This window comes from Bufo gargarizans, chromosome 1, assembly GCF_014858855.1.
Source record: "Bufo gargarizans isolate SCDJY-AF-19 chromosome 1, ASM1485885v1, whole genome shotgun sequence".
In the NCBI taxonomy this organism is placed as follows: domain Eukaryota; kingdom Metazoa; phylum Chordata; class Amphibia; order Anura; family Bufonidae; genus Bufo; species Bufo gargarizans.
The window spans coordinates 386477939-386498281 of NC_058080.1; the positions used below are offsets into that span (position 1 = coordinate 386477939).

General features: G+C 47.5%; 1 protein-coding gene across 6 annotated transcripts in view; it reads left to right on the top strand.

The window, feature by feature from the left end:
• The first annotated feature begins 11348 nt into the window (after window positions 1-11348).
• Window positions 11349-20343, top strand: part of GATAD2A (GATA zinc finger domain containing 2A) — a 57998-nt gene continuing 49003 nt past the window's right edge. The window contains exon 1 of one of the 6 annotated variants that reach the window (XM_044270611.1): window positions 11349-11631. In XM_044270611.1, the coding sequence (XP_044126546.1) occupies window positions 11551-11631 (81 nt within the window). In that variant the 5' untranslated portion in view covers window positions 11349-11550. The other 5 variants (XM_044270594.1, XM_044270603.1, XM_044270635.1 and 2 more) reach the window with 5 other exon arrangements.

The window sequence follows — 20343 nt, forward strand, 5'->3', positions numbered from 1 at the left end:
ATTTACTCCAAGTTATAGCTGAAGTCTGCCCCAGCCCCTGGCTGGTGTAGACTTTAATTTCTGCTGCACAGCAGGACAGAGCTGCGCCTAATTTATTAAGACCCTGTTAATAAATTATTTACAGAATGACGTACCGCACACCGCTGTCGCTGGTGATAGCAAAAGACGTGTTAGTCTTAATCTGTAGTAGAAAAAATTGCTTCACACAGCTAGTTCAATTTGCCATTGATCAGTGAAATGTATTATTCACAATTATTTCATGTTGCATACATGATCCAGTGGATGCCCATATATCTCAGAGTCACATTGCATGAGTACCGTACGTTTCAGCCTTCTTCAGCAGTATATGATCTGGCAGTGACGGCCGGCAGGTGCGCTGGATTACAGGTGCACTGTGATCCAGCGCACCTGCCCGCCGTCACTGCCAGATCATATACCGCTGAAGAAGGCCGAAATAGGCTGAAACGTATGGTACTCATGCAATGTGACTCTAAGGCCTCATGCACACAAACGGTGTGTGCATCCGTGGCCGTTGTGCCGTTTTCCGTATTTTTTTTTCCGCGGACCCATTGACTTTCGGAAAATGCACCGTTTTGCAGCCGAGACCGTGATCCGTGTATCCTGTCCGTCAAAAAAATATGACCTGTCCTATTTTTTTGACGGACACCGGTTCACGGACCCATTCAAGTCAATGGGTCCGTGAAAGAACACGGATGCACACAAGATTGGCATCCGTGTCCGTGATCCGTAGGTTACTTTCATACAGACGGATCCGAAGATCCGTCTGCATAAAAGCTTTTTCAGAGCTGAGTTTTCACTTCGTGAAAACTCAGATCCGACAGTATATTCTAACACAGAGGCGTTCCCATGGTGATGGGGACGCTTCTAGTTAGAATATACAACGAACTGTGTACATGACTGCCCCCTGCTGCCTGGCAGCACCCGATCTCTTACAGGGGGCTGTGATCCGTACAATTAACCCCTGGTGATCCGTACAATTAACCCCTGTGATCCGTACAATTAAGGGGTTAATTGTGCGTATCATAGCCCCCTGTAAGAGATCCGGGGCTGCCAGGCAGCAGGGGGCAGACCCCCCTCCCTCCCCACTTTAAATTTCATTGGTGGCCAGTGCGGCCCCCCCTCCCTCCCTCTATTGTACTAATAACATTGGTGGCACAGTGTGCGCCCCCCCCGGCCCTCCCCCCTTCCTCCCTCTATTGTAATAAGAACATTGGTGGCAGTGTGCGGCCTCCCCCGGCCCCCCTCCCTCCCTCTATTGTAATAAGAACATTGGTGGCAGTGTGCGGCCTCCCCTCCCTCCCTCTATTGTAATTAGAACATTGGTGGCAGTGTGCGGCCTCCGCTCCCTCCCTCTATTGTAATTAGAACATTGGTGGCAGTGTGCGGCCTCCCCCGGCCCCCCCCTCCCTCTATTGTAATTAGAACATTGGTGGCAGTGTGCGGCCTCCCCCAGCCCCCCTCCCTCCCTCTATTGTAATAAGAACATTGGTGGCAGTGTGCGGCCTCCCCCGTCCCCCTCCCCCCGATCATTGGTGGCAGCGGAGTTCCGATCGAAGTCCCAGTTTAATCGCTGGGGCTCCGATCGGTAACCATGGCAACCAGGAAGCTACTGCAGTCCTGGTTGCCATGGTTACTTAGCAATAGTAGAAGCATCATACTTACCTGCTGGCTGCTATAATGTCTGTGTCCGGCCGGGAGCTCCTCCTACTGGTAAGTGACAGGTCTGTGCGGCGCATTGCTAAATGAACTGTCACTTACCAGTAGGAGGAGCTCCCGGTCGGACACAGACATCGCAGCAGCCAGCAGGTAAGTATGATGCTTCTACTATTGCTAAGTAACCATGGCAACCAGGACTGCAGTAGCTTCCTGGTTGCCATGGTTACCGATCGGAGCCTCAGCGATTAAACTGGGACTCCGATCGGAACTCCGCTGCCACCAATGATCGGGGGAAGGGGGCCGGGGGAGGCCGCACACTGCCACCAATGTTCTTATTACAATAGAGGGAGGGGGGGCCGGGGGAGGCCACACACCGCCACCAATGTTCTTATTACAATAGAGGGAGGGAGGGGGGCCGGGGGAGGCCGCACACCGCCACCAATGTTCTTATTACAATAGAGGGAGGGATGGGGGGGGGGGAATGCACTGGCCACCAATGATATTCAAATTGGGGAAGGGGGGGGGCCTGCCCCCTGCTGCCTGGCAGCCCTGATCTTTTACAGGGGGCTATGATACGCACAATTAACCCCTTCAGGTGCGGCACCTGGGGGGTTAATTGTGCTGATCACGGCCCCCTGTAAGAGATCGGGTGCTGCCAGGCAGCAGGGGGCAGTCATGTACACAGTTTGTAGTATATTCTAACTAGAAGCGTCCCCATCACCATGCGAACGCCTCTGTGTTAGAATATACTGTCGGATATGAGTTTTCACGATGTAACTCATATCCGACAGTATATTCTAACATAGAGGCGTTCGCATGGTGATGGGGACGCTTCAAGTTAAAATATACCATCGGATTGGAGAAAACTCCGATCCGATGGTATAAAAGGGACTCCAGACTTTACATTGAAAGTCAATGGGGACGGATCCGTTTGCAATTGCACCATATTGTGTCAACGTCAAACGGATCCGTCCCCATTGACTTGCATTGTAATTCAGGACGGATCCGTTTGGCTCCGCACGGCCAGGCGGACACCAAAACGACTTTTTTTTCATGTCCGTGGATCCTTCAAAAATCAAGGAAGACCCACGGACGAAAAAACGGTCACGGATCACGGACCAACGGAACCCCGTTTTGCGGACAGTGAAAAAATACTGTCGTGTGCATGAGGCCTTAAATATATGGGCATCCACTGGATCATGTATGCAACATGAAATAATTGTGAATAATAAATTTCACTAATCAATGGCAAATTGAACTAGCTGTGTGCAGCAATTTTTTCTACTACCTCTTAATAAATTAGGCACATCTCACACCAGCGCTAGGGTTATCACCCGGCTGGTATCTCACTGGCAAGGCCAGTATTTTATTGGCCCTGCCGGGGCTGGTGAATTTTGTCTCCTGGCAATATTAATTGAGGATCACGCCAGCCAGAGACAGCCCACACCAATATCACTGGATATCGGGTAAGAGAGGAACTTAGATCGCTCTTATGCCAATACACCAGCATCTATGCGATGTGCTGTGGTACTTATATGGCACAAACCGCTGAATATAGATGTCATCTATACCCTTGTCACAGTTATGCCAGATGCACTTATAGTGAGAGATAATTGTATTTACAGCTAGAGACAGCTTTTATAAGTATATGCTGACCTAGATATTTTATATACAGAGTCTCACATGAAAATTGTGGAGTATTGAATGATCTGCCATCAGTGATCACAGTGTTGATTGTGGACTGTTCTCTGCAGGCACTCTGCATGGTCTCTACATCTATGTATTTTTTGTCTATGTTTTTTATGTCAAAATAAAGATTTAATTTTATTGGGTATTAATCAGTACCAGTTCTCTTTTGTTGGTATATATATTAAGGAGGTACACCCTTGTTTACACACAAGGCTGTGTCGATCCAGTTGAATAATATTAATTGCCGGTATTTTCCTGTGCTGACTGTTACTAATGAGCACTTCCATTGTGGAGTGCTCATTATTACAGCCTTTACCTCCCACCCACCTCCTCTATTTGCTCGCGCTTTGGGAAACACTCGCTGCTGACTGGAGGACAGGACCTGCGAGACGTCATCACGCTGCAGCACAGGTCCTGAGCATCCAGTCAGCAGCGAGTGTTCACCGCGCCACGATCAAATGGAGGAGGTGAGTGGTGAGTTTTTTTTTTTTTTTTGCAGAAGCCGAAAAGGGGGCACTATTCTTACTGGGGCACTAATGGGGGCATTATTCTTATTGGGGGCACTAATAAGGGCATTATTCTTATTGGGGGCACTAATGGGGGCATTATTCTCACTGGGGGAACTAATGTGGGCATTATTCTTACTGGGGAGCACTAATGGGGGCATTATTCTTACTGGGGGGCACTAATGTAGGCATTAATTACTATTACTGGGGGGTGCTAATGGGAGTATTGATATTATTGGGGGGTACTAATGGGGGCATTATTAGTTCTTGGGGGCACTAATGGGAGCATTACTATTACTGGGGGCAATATTAATTCTGGGGGGGTGCTAATGGGGCATTATTAATGATGGGGGGGGCACTAATGGGGGCATTATTAATTCTGGATGGCACTAATGGGGCCATTAATAATACTGGGGGAACTAATGGGGGCATCAATATTATTGGGAGCCACAGTATGACAGTTACTTCACACCCTGTGTTAATTATGGTTAAGGATAGGACTGTTCTATTAGGGGCCGGCTGTTCCTTTCAGCAATACATAATGAACATGGATGGCCATGAGCACTAACCCTAAGGGCTCATGCACACAAACGCATTTTCTTTCTGTGTCTGTTCCGTTTTGTGTTTTTTTAACGGAACCATTTATTTCAATGGGTCCGCAAAAAAAACAGAAGTTACTCCTTGTGCATTACGTTACCGCATTTTAGAGTGTCCGTTCTACAAAAAAATAGAACTTGTCCTATGATTGTCCGCATTACAGACAAGGATAGTACTGTTCTATTAGGGGTCAGCTGTTTCATTAAATACATACGGTCATGTACATGAGGCCTAAGGGCTCTTTCACACTTGTGTTGTTCTTTTCCGGCATAGAGTTCCGTCGTTGGGGCTCTATGCCGGAAAAATCCTGATTAGGATTATCCCAATGCATTCTGAATGGAGAGAAATCCGTTCAGAATGTCTTCAGTTCCGGACCGGAACGTTTTTTGTCCGGAGAAAATACCGCAGCATGCTGCGCTTTTGCTCCGGCCAAAAATCCTGAACACTTGCCGCAAGGCCGGATCCGGAATTAATGCCCATTGAAAGGCTTTAATCCGGATCCGGCCTTAAGCTAAACGTTGTTTCGGCGCATTGCCGGATCCGACGTTTAGCTTTTTCTGAATGGTTACCATGGCTGCCAGGACGCTAAAGTCCTGTTTGCCATGGTAAAGTGTAGTAGGGAGCAGTATACTTACCGTCCGTGCGGCTCCCGGGGCGCTCCAGAGTGACATCAGGGCGCCCCACGCGCATGGATGACGTGATCGCATGGACACATCATCCATGCGCATGGGGCGCTCTGACATCATTCTGGAGCGCCCCGGGAGCCGCACGGACGGTAAGTATACTGCTCCCCACTACTACTATGGCAACTAGGACTTTAACCTGCTCACGACCGCCGTACGCAGGATTGCGTCTTCTCGGCGGTCGTGCTCTTCTGGGTGGACGCACCGGTGCGTCCTCTCGCGAGACGCGAGATTTCGGGGGAAGCCGGCCCGCGCATGCGCATCGCGGGCCGGCAAAATTCAAAAGACAATTTCGTCAGCAACCTGCCAGCCAATGATCGCGGCTGGCAGGTTGCTGATTTTCAAAAAAACGAATCAGCAGCCAGATAACCCATCATATTAGTAAATATGATGTGGTTATATGGCTGCTGTGCTCCTCTGCTCCTTCTTTTGGTCGGTTGGTTCCAGCAGAGGAGCACACATCACTGTGAGTACCCACCAACACCACACTTAGCCCCCAGATCACCTCCCAGCACCCAATTAACCCTTTGATCACCCCTTCTTGCCCCTGTCAATCACTAGTGAAAAGGAAAAAAGTGATCAGTGCAAACTGTCACTTTTTTTTTTTCACTGGTATTGACCGTTAGGTTTTAGGTATAGTTTAGGCCCCTTGGTTAGGTAGTTTAGGGATCGGTTAGCGCCCAGCCCACCGCACCGCAGTCCCTTATTCGATGATTAGCGTATCGCTAATCAGCATTTGTACTTTTATAGTATCTGGAAGTGATCAAAACTGATCACGGTCAGATCTATAATTGTATTAGTGTCACTTTAGTTCGCCCTCCACCCAAAACGCAGTGTTTGCCCGATCAGGCCTGATCGGTCGCCCACATGTGCGTTCACCCACGCCCGCCCCACCGCAGTGACAAAAAAAATTATTATTTTTTGATCACTGCACATTCACTTTACACGCACTGCGGCGATAAAAAAATCAGTTTTGATATTTTTTATCAACCGCAGCGGCCTCCGGTACTTCGCTAGCCTCCTCTTTGTAAGACAGGCTTGCTTTTTTTTCTTGGGTAGTCTCAGGGAATACCCCTAAATTTAGTTGCCCAAATGTCTAACAGGGGGTATTCTTCTGAAGAGGCCTACAGGCTTCTGACCCAGTCGGATGAGGAGTGGGAACCCTCATCTGACGAATCTAGCGGGTCAGAATACGCACCTGTAGAAAGCAGTGGCTCTCTGACCCAAAGTTCGGACGAGGAGGCTGAGGTCCCTGATAGCACCAGGCGTACCCGGCCCCGTGTCGCTAGACGGCAGGTTGCGCAGGATCCGCTTCAAGAGCAGCAGAGTGGGGCTGGTGCTGTCGGATTACGTGGTGAGGCATACACCAGCAGCCCAGCCCTTCCTGGACCTAGTACCAGCACTGCCGTACAACCTGGTGAAGTGGCGAGCACCAGAAGGGCAGTTGAAGCTGGTACGGTGGCACGAGCAGTAGTGACCCCGTCAGAGCCACCGCAAAGACGTGCCCGTAGAGCCCCTAGAATCCCTGAGGTGCTGGCAAACCCTGATTGGCAGTCCCCAACTTCAGCCGCACCTGTAGTTTTCCCTTTCACCGCCCAGTCTGGAGTTCGGGTTGAGACAGCTCAGATCGGTTCGGCCCTGGGATTTTTTGAGCTGTTCTTGACTGCGGAGCTCTTGGACTTAGTCGTGGCCGAAACAAATCGGTATGCCACACAATTTATATCCGCCAACCCGGGAAGCTCTTATGCCCAGTCTTTTCGGTGGAAACCAGTCCAAGTTTCCGAAATTAAAACTTTTCTGGGCCTCCTCCTCAACATGGGTCTAACTAAAAAGCATGAATTGCGGTCATATTGGTGCACGAACCCAATTCATCACATGCCCATGTTCTCTGCTGCTATGTCCAGGACACGATTTGAGACCATCCTGCGTTTCCTGCACTTTAGTGATAACAGCACCTCCCGTCCCAGAGGCCACCCTGCTTTTGACCGGCTCCACAAAATTCGGCCCCTCATAGACCATTTCAACCTGAAATTTGCAGATTTGTATACCCCTGAGCAAAACATCTGCGTAGACGAGTCCCTGATACATTTTACCAGGCGCCTTGGCTTCAAACAATACATCCCAAGCAAGCGCGCCCGGTATGGGGTCAAATTGTATAAGCTCTGTGAAAGGGCCACAGGCTATACCCACAAATTTCGGATCTATGAGGGAAAAGATCAGACCCTGGAGCCGGTCGGTTGCCCTGACTACCTGGGGAGCAGTGGGAAGACAGTCTGGGACTTGGTGTCACCCTTATTCGGCAAGGGGTACCATCTTTATGTGGACAATTTTTACACAAGTGTGGCCCTCTTTAGGCATTTGTTTCTAGAACGGATTGGCGCCTGTGGCACCGCGCAAACTAGTCGCGCGGGCTTCCCCCAACGGCTCGTTACCACCCGTCTTGCAAGGGGGCAGAGGGCCGCACTGTGTAACGAAGAACTGCTCGCGGTGAAATGGAGAGACAAGCGTGACGTTTACATGCTCTCCTCCATTCACGCAGACACGACAATCCAAATTGAGCGAGCAACCCGTGTCATTGAAAAGCCCCTCTCAGTCCACGACTATAATTTGCTCATGGGAGGGGTGGACTTCAATGACCAGATGTTGGCTCCGTATTTAGTGTCCTGCAGAACCAGACGCTGGTATAAGAAGGTGTCTGTATATTTAATTCAATTGGCTCTGTATAATAGTTTTGTTCTCTACAGTAAGGCTGGGAGAACTGGATCTTTCCTCAAATTTCAGGAAGAGATCATCGCGAACCTCCTGTACCCAGGAGGTTCCGTGGCCCCATCCACCAGTGTAGTTAGCCGTCTACACGAGCGACATTTCCCCAGTGTCGTTCCTGGTACCTCAAACCGACCGCCACCCCGAAAAAAATGTCGTGTCTGTAGCAGGAGTGGAATAAGGCGTGACACCCGCTATTTCTGTCCTGACCACCCTGCCCTATGCTTTGGAGAGTGTTTCCGGAAGTACCACACACAGGTACACCTAGCATAGGGATCATCTCACCAGGACAGGCACACAGGGCTATTAGGGCCCATTCACATACAGCTGCTGCAAACCTCTCCTTTCACCTGGGACAAAGTGCATAACGCACTTCGCCACATCTTTGGGCGATTTACGCTTTGCACATTGACCCATGGGGAAGGAGAGGTTTGTTCTATAAAGGTAAAAAAAAAAACAAAAAAAAAACAAAAAAAAAACACCAGTAAGCAAAAAGGTTAATGTTTAGTTCAAAAAGTTAAAGTTTATATGTTCTGTTCCAAAGTTAATAAAATTATTGCGTTGCGGCCTGTTTTTTTTTTTTTTTTACCTTCCAGGTGGACCAGCCGATCGACTAGCTGCAGCACTGATGTGCATTCTGACAGAAGCATTGCGCTGCTGTCAGATTACGCGCAAGTCGGTGTATGCGGCGCTGCAAGACGAGATTTCTACTCTGCAGTAACAGATAAGTTTGCCGAGGCATACGAGCTGAGGAGGAGGCGGCGTTCCTATGCTTTGGCAAACACTTTGTATGTAAAAAAAAAATTAAAAAAAATCCCGGCAATGATTTATTCATCCACATCGATTGATGTGAATGGAGAAATCTGGTTTGCCAGGGCATACGAGCTAAGTGGGTATGGATGTTGGGCGGAGCTCCTATGTCCTGGCAGACGCCTTTCCCCTCTTTTTCTTTTTTGGCAGAGATTTTTTCATCCACATTGATCGATGCGAATGAAGAAATCTGTGCCCAGAGGCTGAACAGAAAAAAAAATCTCATTACCTGTATGCTCAATATAAGGAGAATAGCAGAAACTCCTAATGCTGGCCATACATGTATTGATTGCGGAGACCCTCAAATGCCAGGGCAGTACAAACACCCCACAACTGACCCCATTTTGGAAAGAAGACACCCCAAGGTATTCGCTGAGGGGCATATTGAGTCCATGAAAGATTTAAATTTTTGTCCTAAGTTAGCAGAAAGTGAGACTTTGTGAGAAAAAAAAACAAAAACAATTTCCGCTAACTTATGCCAAAAAAATACATTTCTATGAACTCGCCATGCCCGTCATTGAATACCTTGGGGTGTCTTCTTTCCAAAGTGGGTCAAATGCCAACTTTGTATAAAAAAATGGGAAAAGTTGTCTTTGCCAAGATATTTCTCTCACCCAGCATGGTTATATGTAAAATGACACCCCAAAACACATTCCCCAACTTCTCCTGATTACGGCAATACCAGATGTGTGACACTTTTTTGCAGCCTAGGTGGGCAAAGGGACCCACATTCCAAAGTGCACCTTTCGGATTTCACCGGTCATTTTTTACAGATTTTGATTGCAAAGTACTTCTCACACATATGGGCCCCTAAATTGCCAGGGCAGTATAACTACACCACAAGTGACCCCATTTTGGAAAGAAGACACCCCAAGGTATTCCGTGAGGGGCATGGCGAGTTCCTAGAATTTTTAATTTTTTGTCGCAAGTTAGTGGAATATGAGACTTTAAAAATCATCATTTTCCGCTAACTTGTGACAAAAAATAAAAAGTTCTATGAACTCACTATGCCCATCAGCGAATACCTTAGGGTGTCTACTTTCCGAAATGGGGTCATTTGTGGGGTTTTTCTACTGTTTGGGCATTGTAGAACCTCAGGAATCATGACAGGTGCTCAGAAAGTCAGAGCTGTTTCAAAAAGCGGAAATTCACATTTTTGTACCATAGTGTGTAAACGCTATAACTTTTACCCAAACCATTTTTTTTTGCCCAAACATTTTTTTTTTATCAAAGACATGTAGAACAATACATTTGGAGAAAAATTTATATATGGATGTCGTTTTTTTTGCAAAATTTTACAGCTGAAAGTGAAAAATGTCATTTTTTTGCAAAAAAATAGTTACATTTTGATTAATAACAAAAAAAGTAAAAATGTCAGCAGCAATAAAATACCACCAAATGAAAGCTCTATTAGTGAGAAGAAAAGGAGGTAAAATTCATTTGGATGGTAAGTTGCATGACCGAGCGATAAACGGTGAAAGTAGTGTAGTGCAGAAGTGTAAAAAGTGGCCTGGTCATGAAGGGGGTTTCAGCTAGCGGGGTTGAAGTGGTTAATAGCGTCCTGGCTGCCATAGTAACACTGAACGCATTTTGAAGACGGATCCGTCTTCAAATGCTTTCAGTTCACTTGCGTTTTTCCGGATCCGGCGTGTAATTCCGGCAAATGGAGTACACGCCGGATCCGGACAACGCAAGTGTGAAAGAGCCCTAAGCCGGTTTTCCTGTGCACCAGTTTTGATAAATGTCCCCCAGGGTTGTTCTAACCGCCTCCTCCCTTATAGGGAAGGGAAACAGCCCCACCTAGGGGTTGGTGGATATAAATACAGCACATGCCGTAAATACATTACAGTCCTTTTGCTCTGCAGTGGGACACGGCACATGCCATTATGGAGGGTATGGCCTAGGTTACTAGGTAAAAGAGTAGGCGGTCACATGAAAGGAGAACATGGCAGACATAACCAGCTGGGAACTTCCTATCATAGCACTGGTCTTTCACTTCCCAAAATGAAGCAGCGGTGTAACACGGTTCATTCCCGCCACACAGCTACGGGCAGTACAGGGCAGGAACACCACATTTCACTTCACGTCTAAGGACTAATGCTACAAACAGGCTACAATATAAGCTTATGTTTACAATTTGGACTCCGTCCAGCGCCCGGCATAACCCCCCTTCCCCTGCCTCCCCCTCACGTCACAGTCCCTCAGGGTGCATTATGGGACAGCCCTTGTTTGCCACTTTAAGAATCCCTCTTTTAACCTAGCGTCATGAAAAGGGCGGGAAAAGGCGTTTTTACTATTAACAGCCACCTTCATCCCGCCCACAAGAAGGAGCCAGCCCGACGTCACCGCCCATTCCCCTTTTTCATTGGACTAGAACGGTGCGCAGGAATTTTTCTAATTGGAAAGCACATGAGTGCGGTTGAAACTCCTCCCAATGAATGGCGCTACGGCTCTGGAGTGGAGCGTTCGAATGGGGCGGGGCTTACGGCCTCTGCCTTCGAGTGGCCACTCGGGTTTTCAGAGCGGCCAATATTCTAATTTGTGGAACTAGAATCCTGCCCGCCCCACCATGCTGACTACACACGCCCCGCCCTCCGGCCAGCTCCATAGCTCTTCCATACCCCCAGCTTAGTGTGGTTGGTTCTCCTTCCTGTCAGTCACACAGCAGCTACACGGAAGCGTGGCGCCGGCGCAGTTTTCTGCCTAGCAACCGTGAAGCCGGCTTTAAAGCGGTAATTTCGGCTCGGCGGAGTGCTCTGTTCGTGTGCTCGGAAGTTCCCTTCGAAGATACGGCGTTGGAAGCCACCGTGGAGGTGCAGGCTTTTATGGCCCAGTCGACCCCAGCCGCCGACACGGAGTCCTTCTTGCGGCCGGACTCGGGGGAGGAGCCATGTCCCCCTGCTGAGGTGAGGTCTGGAGCTCGGAAGGGTTATCGACGCTGTGGCGCGTCTGAGCCGTGTGTAACCGGCCGCTACGGTTCCTCGGGGTTCTAACCGGTTACGCCCCGGGGGCAGTAGTCCGTATCACTTCAGTGAGGTCAGAGGTCCCTAACAATTCTGGCTCATGGGATAGCATGCGCTCTGGCACAAAGGTTCCTCTAGAATACATGCGTATCCTTGTAGTGAGGGGTCCCTTGGCTGAAGAGCTTGCACTCTAATCTTGAGAGGACCACATTAGTGGCAGATTAGTCAATCTAATAGCCCTAGTTTGGAGAACTTGTGACTGGGTCACATTACCAGGGGTGGAGATCAGTAGTGTGGCCTCTATTGTTATTCAGATTGTGTGCACCCCCTGAGCCTCAGAGACCCAATGGGATTGCTGGAAAAGTCATGGAGTTCATGTAATTGTTGAAAAGAAATCTGGAAGGTAACACTTTGGGGTTTTCTACAAGCCCCTCTCCCCCCTGCGTCGGTGGAGGTAGTAAGAAGTAGCTAGACGTGGCTGGGAGGTGAACGCTGTGCTCCACTAATTGGCAGGGTGGCTGTTAAATGGGGGCTGGCCCAGCCGGATACTTAGAAAATGGCTGCAGCCAGTGACGTCTGTCAGAAGGGTTAATGTGCTTACTGTACAGCTAGGTGGCTTCTGTACAAATAGTCACAGGGGATGTGCCCTGAAATGCCGCTCTTCCGGGAGAGCCTCGCTGCTTCTGAGCGTCGCCTTCCATGGTTTAGGAACCTGTCTGATGTTCCTTCAGCATCTCTGTAGGATCTAATATTTTAGGAGTCCCGGACTACCTTTTCTTCTTAGGCTCATATTAATTAGCTCGATATGGAGCGAGTACCGGTACTTTTCCCAAACTGTCCCTCGCTATTGGTTTCACAAATGAAATGGGCTGTTTGACATGATAAACTGGGTTAGGGTACTTTCACAGTAGCGTTGTTAGAATTAACGGAACTGCCCGGCAAACTGAACCTTTTTTTCCCCGTCTCATCTGAAATAACGGATCCAGTATTGATTATATTATTTTTATTTTTTTCAAAGGTCAAAAGCGAAACCTGCTCCTCCTATATCCCGGCTCATGCGCACACCGGAAAACCGAATCCGACTATGCGGCAATTTCCCGGAACACCTGGTACCGGATCCGGCATTAATACGTCTCTATGGAAATTAATGCTGGCAAGTGCGGTAGTGTTCTGGGATTTTGGCTGGAAAAAATCACACAGCAAGCTGCGGTATTTTCTCCGGCCAAATACCATACAAGGGACGGAACGGAGGACATCCTGATGCATACTGAACAGATTGCTTTCCATTCAGAATGCATTAGGACAAAACGGATGTGTTTTTATTTTCCGGTATTGAGACCCTTTACCGGATTTCAATACCGGAAAAGAATAAAGCTAGTGTAAAAGTACCCTAAAAGAGAGGATCTCATACTCGCCAGGGTTCCATAGCTGCAATGTGGGGGTGCCCCTGTACCCTACTATGGGCGCGTAAATGTAGCAGTGATGGAAAGAACGCCCACTGAACCAGTTAATATAGGATCCTTTTGGTATTTTATTTTTTTGAGAACCCCTTTCATCTGTACAGACCCCATAAAGTAACTCTACGGCGTTGGTGTTCTGTGAGTTTGCTGGCAGGCGGTTATGGTGCAAGGGAAGAGACACAGCAGACTTCAATTACATTAATGTTAATCTGTTTTGTAATTAATATAATTCAGTTTGTTGCAAAAACCACATGCGTTTTTTTTTTTTTTTTTTTTTTTTTTGCTGCACCAAAACTGTAGCACCGTGTGTACCAGTACCCTAAATGTATGGTGCAGGCTCATAAGCTAAGCTCTCTCCATTCATGCTGGGTACTGGCTGTGTAATATAAGTGCCACCTACACGGTGACTTGTGACTTCTTGATGCAGAAAAGTCGTGGTGTCGCAAAACAGTCGAAAATGCAACACTATTGACTGCAATTCAAAATTAAATAATAATTTGTTCGTAGTGTACTCGTACCCTTATTGTCCTGCGAACTGTCCGTGTAGCCCTAGCCTTAGTGCAATGACTGGGATCGAAGATCACGCTATTCCTGGCCATTTAACCCTGAAGATGCTGCAGTTCAGACCTCAACAGTGAAATGGTGGGCGCTCTGCTTAGTTGCTATGACAGCCTGGGTCTTTGTGAAGGCTCCCGGGTCTGCCATAGCAAAGCCTCTTTCAACAGTTGATTGGCTGGGGTGCTGGGAGTCAGACCCCCACCGATCACATATTGGTGGCCTGTCTTGACTATAGGCCATTAACATGAAAATTCCAGGAAAACCACTTTAAATGGTGCCATGTCAAACTACAACTTGTCCCACAAATAAGCCCTCGTAAGGCTATGTAAATGTAAATTCACAAAAGTTAGGGCTCTTAGAAGGCTGGGAGGGAAATCCTTGCAGTCTGTCTCGCTGGATAGAGTGAGCTCCCCTTGAAAACAATGTGAGGTGGATCCCCCGCATCCGCCATATTATTATTTTTTTTAAGTGGAATCCGCACCATAATTCCGGCCTCAAAATACGCAGTGTAGCATGCTTTGGTCCAGTTCTGCAAATCTTCGCATTATGGGGGGGTATTATTTGAAGTCTGTTTTTCTGGAGCTATTGCATGTTTGAGAAAGTTGATGCTTCTTTAGGGTCCCATTCACACGTCCGTAGTGCATTGCGGATCTGCAATACACCCGGCCGGCACCCCCATACAACTGCCTATTCTTGTCCGCAATTGTAGACAAGTATAGGACATGTTCTATTTATATTATTATTTATTTTTTCTGGAGTCGTGGGCCGGAAGATGGGGGGGGGGGGGGTGTGCTGTCCGTATCTATTCCTGCCTCATAGAGAATGAATAGGTCTGCACCCGTTCCCCAATTTGCGGAACGGATGCGGACCCGTTCTGTGGACGTGTGTATGGACCCTTATACTGAACACTTTTGTCTTGAAAAGCTCCTCCAGTCTTCTACACCACCACAACGTTCTGGGCTAAATGTTGAGTGAAGCTCCTTAGCATAGCTAACTTTACCCACTTTTCAAAATTGGGGTGTGAGTGGTGTAAAATTTTGAGACGATCAAACTTCTATTTTCAAGTTTGGTGTACAAGGTTCGGGTTCCCTGTGAATTCCGCTACCACAGACTATAACTTATGGTCTGTGGTAGCGGAATTCTTAGAGAACCCGAACCTTGTATGCCGAACTTGAACACTAGTAAAAATGCAAAAAGTTGCTAGATTCTGTATGGGGACGAGTGCTGGCATTAGCTCCTCCACACACTGTGGAGGAGATCGCTGCATTGTAGGCTTCCCTACAATTGTGTACTTAGTTAAGCAGTGTAGGACCCTTTCACACAAGCAAGTTTTCCATCCGGATGCAATGTGTGTAGTGAACGCACACTGAGTCTGCTTTTTATGCATCATCTCTGCGTTCAGAAAAAAACGCAGCATGTTCTATGTTGTGTGTTTTTTCACACCGACCTGGCTCAAATTAATGCAGAGAGGAATTGGAGACCGGCCTAAAACGTCTTTGTAAATGACCCCCATACAGAAGCAAGAAACACAACAAAAAGTCAACCTAATGAACAAAAAAGCCAGTAGCGAGAAAAAAAATGCTTTTGTGTCCTGGGATTTATATTTCCCACAGAACTTCAGCAGGTATCTGTAGCTGGTGGGTTTTTCCCCACCAAAAAATGCTAAGAAAAAACAAACAAACAAAAAAAAAAAAGTACCAGCAATGCCCAGTCATGCATACCTGTATGTCCTTTGTGATATCTGTATGTGCAGAAAATAAACGCATTGCACCTGCACTGAATCCAGACCCATTCACTTCAATGGGGCTGTGCAGATGAGCAGTGATTTTCACGCAATGCAGTCCCCATAGAAATTAATGGGTCTGCGTGAAAATCGCATAGCACCTGCAAGCAAGCGCGGATGCGGTGTGATTTTTTTTTTTTTTTTTTTTTTTTTTTTTTTTAATGCATTGATTGCTAGGAAATGATGGGGATGAGCAACCCCGGACCCCATTTAAGTCTATTCACTGTATTATTTTCCCTTTCTAACATGGTTATAAGGGAAAATAATAGCATTCTTGATACAAAATGCTTAGTAAAATGTCAATTGAGGGGTTAAAAAAATAAAATAAATTAACTCTCCTCATCCACTTGTTCGCGCAGCCGGCATCCTCTTCTTTGAGGACCTGCGCTGACGTCACCACATTTTTTCCGCAACGCACGTGCGACGCATCTGGGGCAAATGCCCGCGTGAAAGAGGCCTTAGGGCTGATTCACACTGACATTTTCTGTAGGAATTTTGGTGCTGATATTGAACCAGAATACTGGTGGGGCCGCCTGGTATCTGCCTCCCAAGGTTTTGAATGGGTGGCAGAGCTGCAGTTGGCAGGCTGGCTGTTAGACTGCGCCCTGAAGGAACGTGTCATGTGGAAATTGACAGTTGATGGTAAGACATAAAGCTGATCGTTGGAGTCATCACAAGGGAAAGCTAAGGGGGCATTCACACAACCATATTTTCCATCTGCATTGGGTCTGCACTTTTTGTGGATTGGATGTGGACCCATTCGATTCAATGGGGGCTGCAAAAGATGCAGACAGCACACAATGCTGTCTGTTTTGCACGATTTGCTGATCGGCAGAATACACACGGCCAGTTTCCGTGTTTTGCGCATTGTGGAATACGGATGACGCACAAAGGGCAAAAAATAGACATGCAGACCAAAGATGGGTCCTTCACGGACATCTTCATGTATGAACCACTGACCATCTTGTCACTGATGTCATCATGGACACGTACGTGTGAATGAGGCCTAAGACAACGCCTTTTATACTTTTCCATCTTATTTTGAATTAGTGATCCCTCAAGATACAATAGCCTCAGGATACAATATTTTCTGTATACATACAATGGTCTTTTCTGACCTATCGTAAGTTGAAACCAGACTCGACATACAATGTCTCAGACTCGGATCCAACCAATCAAGGTCTCTTCTCTGGTGAAATAGCTGGATTAGTTACTAGTTAGCCGCTATTCCTGACTTTTTTTTTATGTAAGGACTTGTTTTATCTCTCTTAGTTATCTGCTTATTTTTCTTAAATCTTCATTTTCTCTGATCTTGGATGACATTTTGGGGCTTTGGAACCAATTATTCAACATACAATGGTTGTCCTGGAACCAATTAATATTGTAACTTGAGGGACCACTGTACATGGCACTCATACATCTTTCAATGTCTAGACCTATTTTAGATGATTGATGTCATGCCACAGAGCACTCCCACCTCATCATGCCTTCTCCATTAAAGGGGTTTTCCAAGACTTTAGATACTAATGACCTATCCTCTAATCAGTGGGGCTCTGACACCTGGGACTGCCGCCAATCGGCGCTGGGCTTAGTATTGTGCTCTGCCCTATTTATTCACTTCTATGGGGCTTAGCTGCGCCTAGGCGTGTCGTCACATGGCCTAGGAAAAGCTGAGAGAAAGCTGTGACACTACTGCAAGCACTGCCTTCTCAAACAGCTGATTGGCAGGGGTCCCGAAATTCGGACCCTGACGATCAGATACTGATGACCTATGCAGAGGATTTTAGTCCCGGAAAACGCCTTTTAAAGGGGATGTCCAAGACCTAAAAAAAAAAAAAGGTAGGGGTGTCCAGACATATTTTCATAGTAATAACTGGAAAAAAAGATAAACTGGCTCAGGTGTGACTTGTGCAGCACAGTTCTATTGATGTGTCTGTACATAAAGTGTGAACAACCGTCACTTTCTGATTAGGCGTTGTCCATCACTACTACAGAATGTCCGTTATCTTGCCTTTGTAAATTATTCTTTCTCCATTACTAACCAGTTCACTGACTTGTAGTACTCTGCAGTGTGTATTGCTCAGTTAAACCTAGGCACAGCTTCTGCAGACCTTTATGAAAAAGGTAAATACTTAATATTAGTCATAGTGCTTGTTCAGCCATTTTTGGAGGAAATGCTCTTTGTGTGTGCTCTCCTTCACTTCTTAAAGATTCTCTAGTTAGGTACAGGTTCCATGTCTGGGACCTGCTCCTATCTGACATTGATGGCATATGCTAGCGATATGCCATCAGTGGCATACGAGCCCATCCCCTTAAAGACCACAGCTATCTATGTATACACACTTGCACAGAGAATGCTATCCATCACTGATAACACCTCCCCATGTACAACTATCAGTGACTGACAGATATCTATGTATACACACTTATACAGAGAATGCTGTCAATCACTGATCACACCTTCCCCATGTACAACTATCAGTGACTGACAGATATCTATGTATACACACTTATACAGAGAATGCTGTCAATCACTGATAACACCTCTACCATGTACATCTATCAGTGAGTGACAGCTATCTATGTATACATACACAGAGAATGCTGTCAATCACTGATTACACAGCCTCCATGTACAACTATCAGTGACTGACAGCTATCGTTCTATACACACTTACACAGGGAATGCTCTCAATCACTGATAACACCTCCTCCATGTACAACTATCTGACTATCTATGTATACACACTTAGGGCTCATTCACACAAACGTTTTTCTCTTCCGGTATTATGCCCCTATGACGGATCTCAATACTGGAAAACGAAAACGCTAGTGTGAAAGTAGCCCTAATGACTGGCCTCAGGAGTGACATCCAGCATATTGCTGAGGCCAGTGATTGGCTGCACAGAACGTCAGTGATCGCTGCTGGGAAAGTATTATGTAACTTGGCGCTTTCCCCCCAGATGGACAATGAGAAATAAAAAAAAAATTCAGGACACACCAGGGCATTTTACTTTACCAGAGCGCAGATTAGCCAAATAAAAGCAGCATTTCTTCCATCATTTTTGACAGGTAAAAATCAGAATATCTTTGCATTTGGTTAGTAATGGGGGGAGTGACAGCAGCCCCCCTCATGTGCTCTGCTGGCAGGAGCCAGACCAGTTTTGGGTGTTGGGATGTGTGCCTCTGCTCTGACTAATGGGGGTGTAACAGCAGATCTGCTGGAAGAGGAGCCAGGTGGGTTTCTACTGTAGCATCTGTGCCCCTGCTCTGACCTCTACTTTCCCCCCACTTTGGCCATCTATAAGCAGAGGTCCACACAGGTAAAAGGTCTGCTTCTTCTGGCAATGTCTTTGCACACATCACCCGGGTCCAGATTATCTGGAACAGGCCAGGCCAGTCTTATAAATTACAGTAGATGTCACTTCCTTGAGGAAACGCCTTGTTGGATTATTAACCATTTATTGCCCGGAGCAAGGTAAAGGGCAGGCGGATCCACTTGAAAGGCGGAGGTTTCCATAGTAAAGTCAGCAGGGATGGGTGTTCCAACCTTCCCATTGTGGACGATGTGATGAGACTTGGTGGGTGAGGTGGGCAGATGCACTACATAACAGAAGTCCAAGTGCTCAGGGTGCCTGTATAGGCTTGTTCCCGGGGGTGGGAGCAGTGAGCCTGCAATCTGTGCTCTGCCAACATGTTTTCCCGGGCACACTTTCACCAGACTTGCATTCACGCGGTTGTTTCCTTTTAAGACCCCGCTTCCCTCGCCCAGTTTGGGGTAGTGTGGATTAAAGGGCCGGTGGGCCGGTGCGCATGCGCGACAGGAGGCGGCTGGAGCCTCCATGTGTAAGAGGCGCATTATTTGGCAACGTGAGCAGAGGCCAGGACTACCGGGGATCCGTGTGTACAGGGACCCGGCGAGAGAGGCCTCAGCCGGCCTGGCCCCTTCTAGCCCCCCGGTGACGCTGTAAGTGGGGCATGGAGGGACTGCTAGGCTGAAAGTTTGTGCTGTGTGGTTGTTTGGCGATCCGATAGAAAAGTTGTAGTATTATTATTTTATTTAATGAGTCAGATGCTCCTCCTCACAGGTGGGGGAGGGGTGGAGAAGATTCATTATACCCCAGTTATCCACGGAACCCCGCTCTCCGGGTCGCTGGTCCACTCTGGCGATAGGTATGCCCCTGGTCTTCGTGTGGGATCTTGGGTGAAGGTAGAAGTTGCTGGAGGTTAGGCGATCGCATCTAGTTGTGAATGTGGCTTCTCTTCCGGTTATCCTATTATTACATGTCTCTGAGGTGGGGGAGGGAGCACTGGTCAGCAGTCTCCCCGCAACCTACTTGGAAGTCCCCTTTAGGAAGACGTCGGGTCACGCTCCTTGTGCGCCCCCGGGTCCGGCGTAGGAAGGGTTAAAGGGAGGGGGTGCTGGAGGGAGCAGATGCCTCTGGGGAGGTGGGAATCGTCCGGGGACTTGTGTTTTATGATCAGTCGTCGCAGTGGAAGAGAAGTCCCCAGAAGTTTTCCTTTTATACCCGATCGGGGGGGCTACAATTTTGGTTGCGGAGCGCAACACCGTTGACCCCCTTTTCTTGACTTTCATTGGCACAGTTAGGTGGGTACCGGGTCAAAGGCTATGTGGGGTCTGAACCCCTGTGGTCCTCCTTGGCATGGGCTGCCAGTCAGTGTGGGTAAATAGTTGCTGTTTTAGCTGTCTGTCCAGCGGGAGGAGGCGGCTGTGTGGCCTATAGTAGGTGTATGGGTGTTGTACGTGGAGCTCAGCCCAGTAGAGGACAGGCCATCTTTATATCTTACAAGATGCACATCTGTGCCTGCTAGCCTGCTCACTGTCAGAATAAG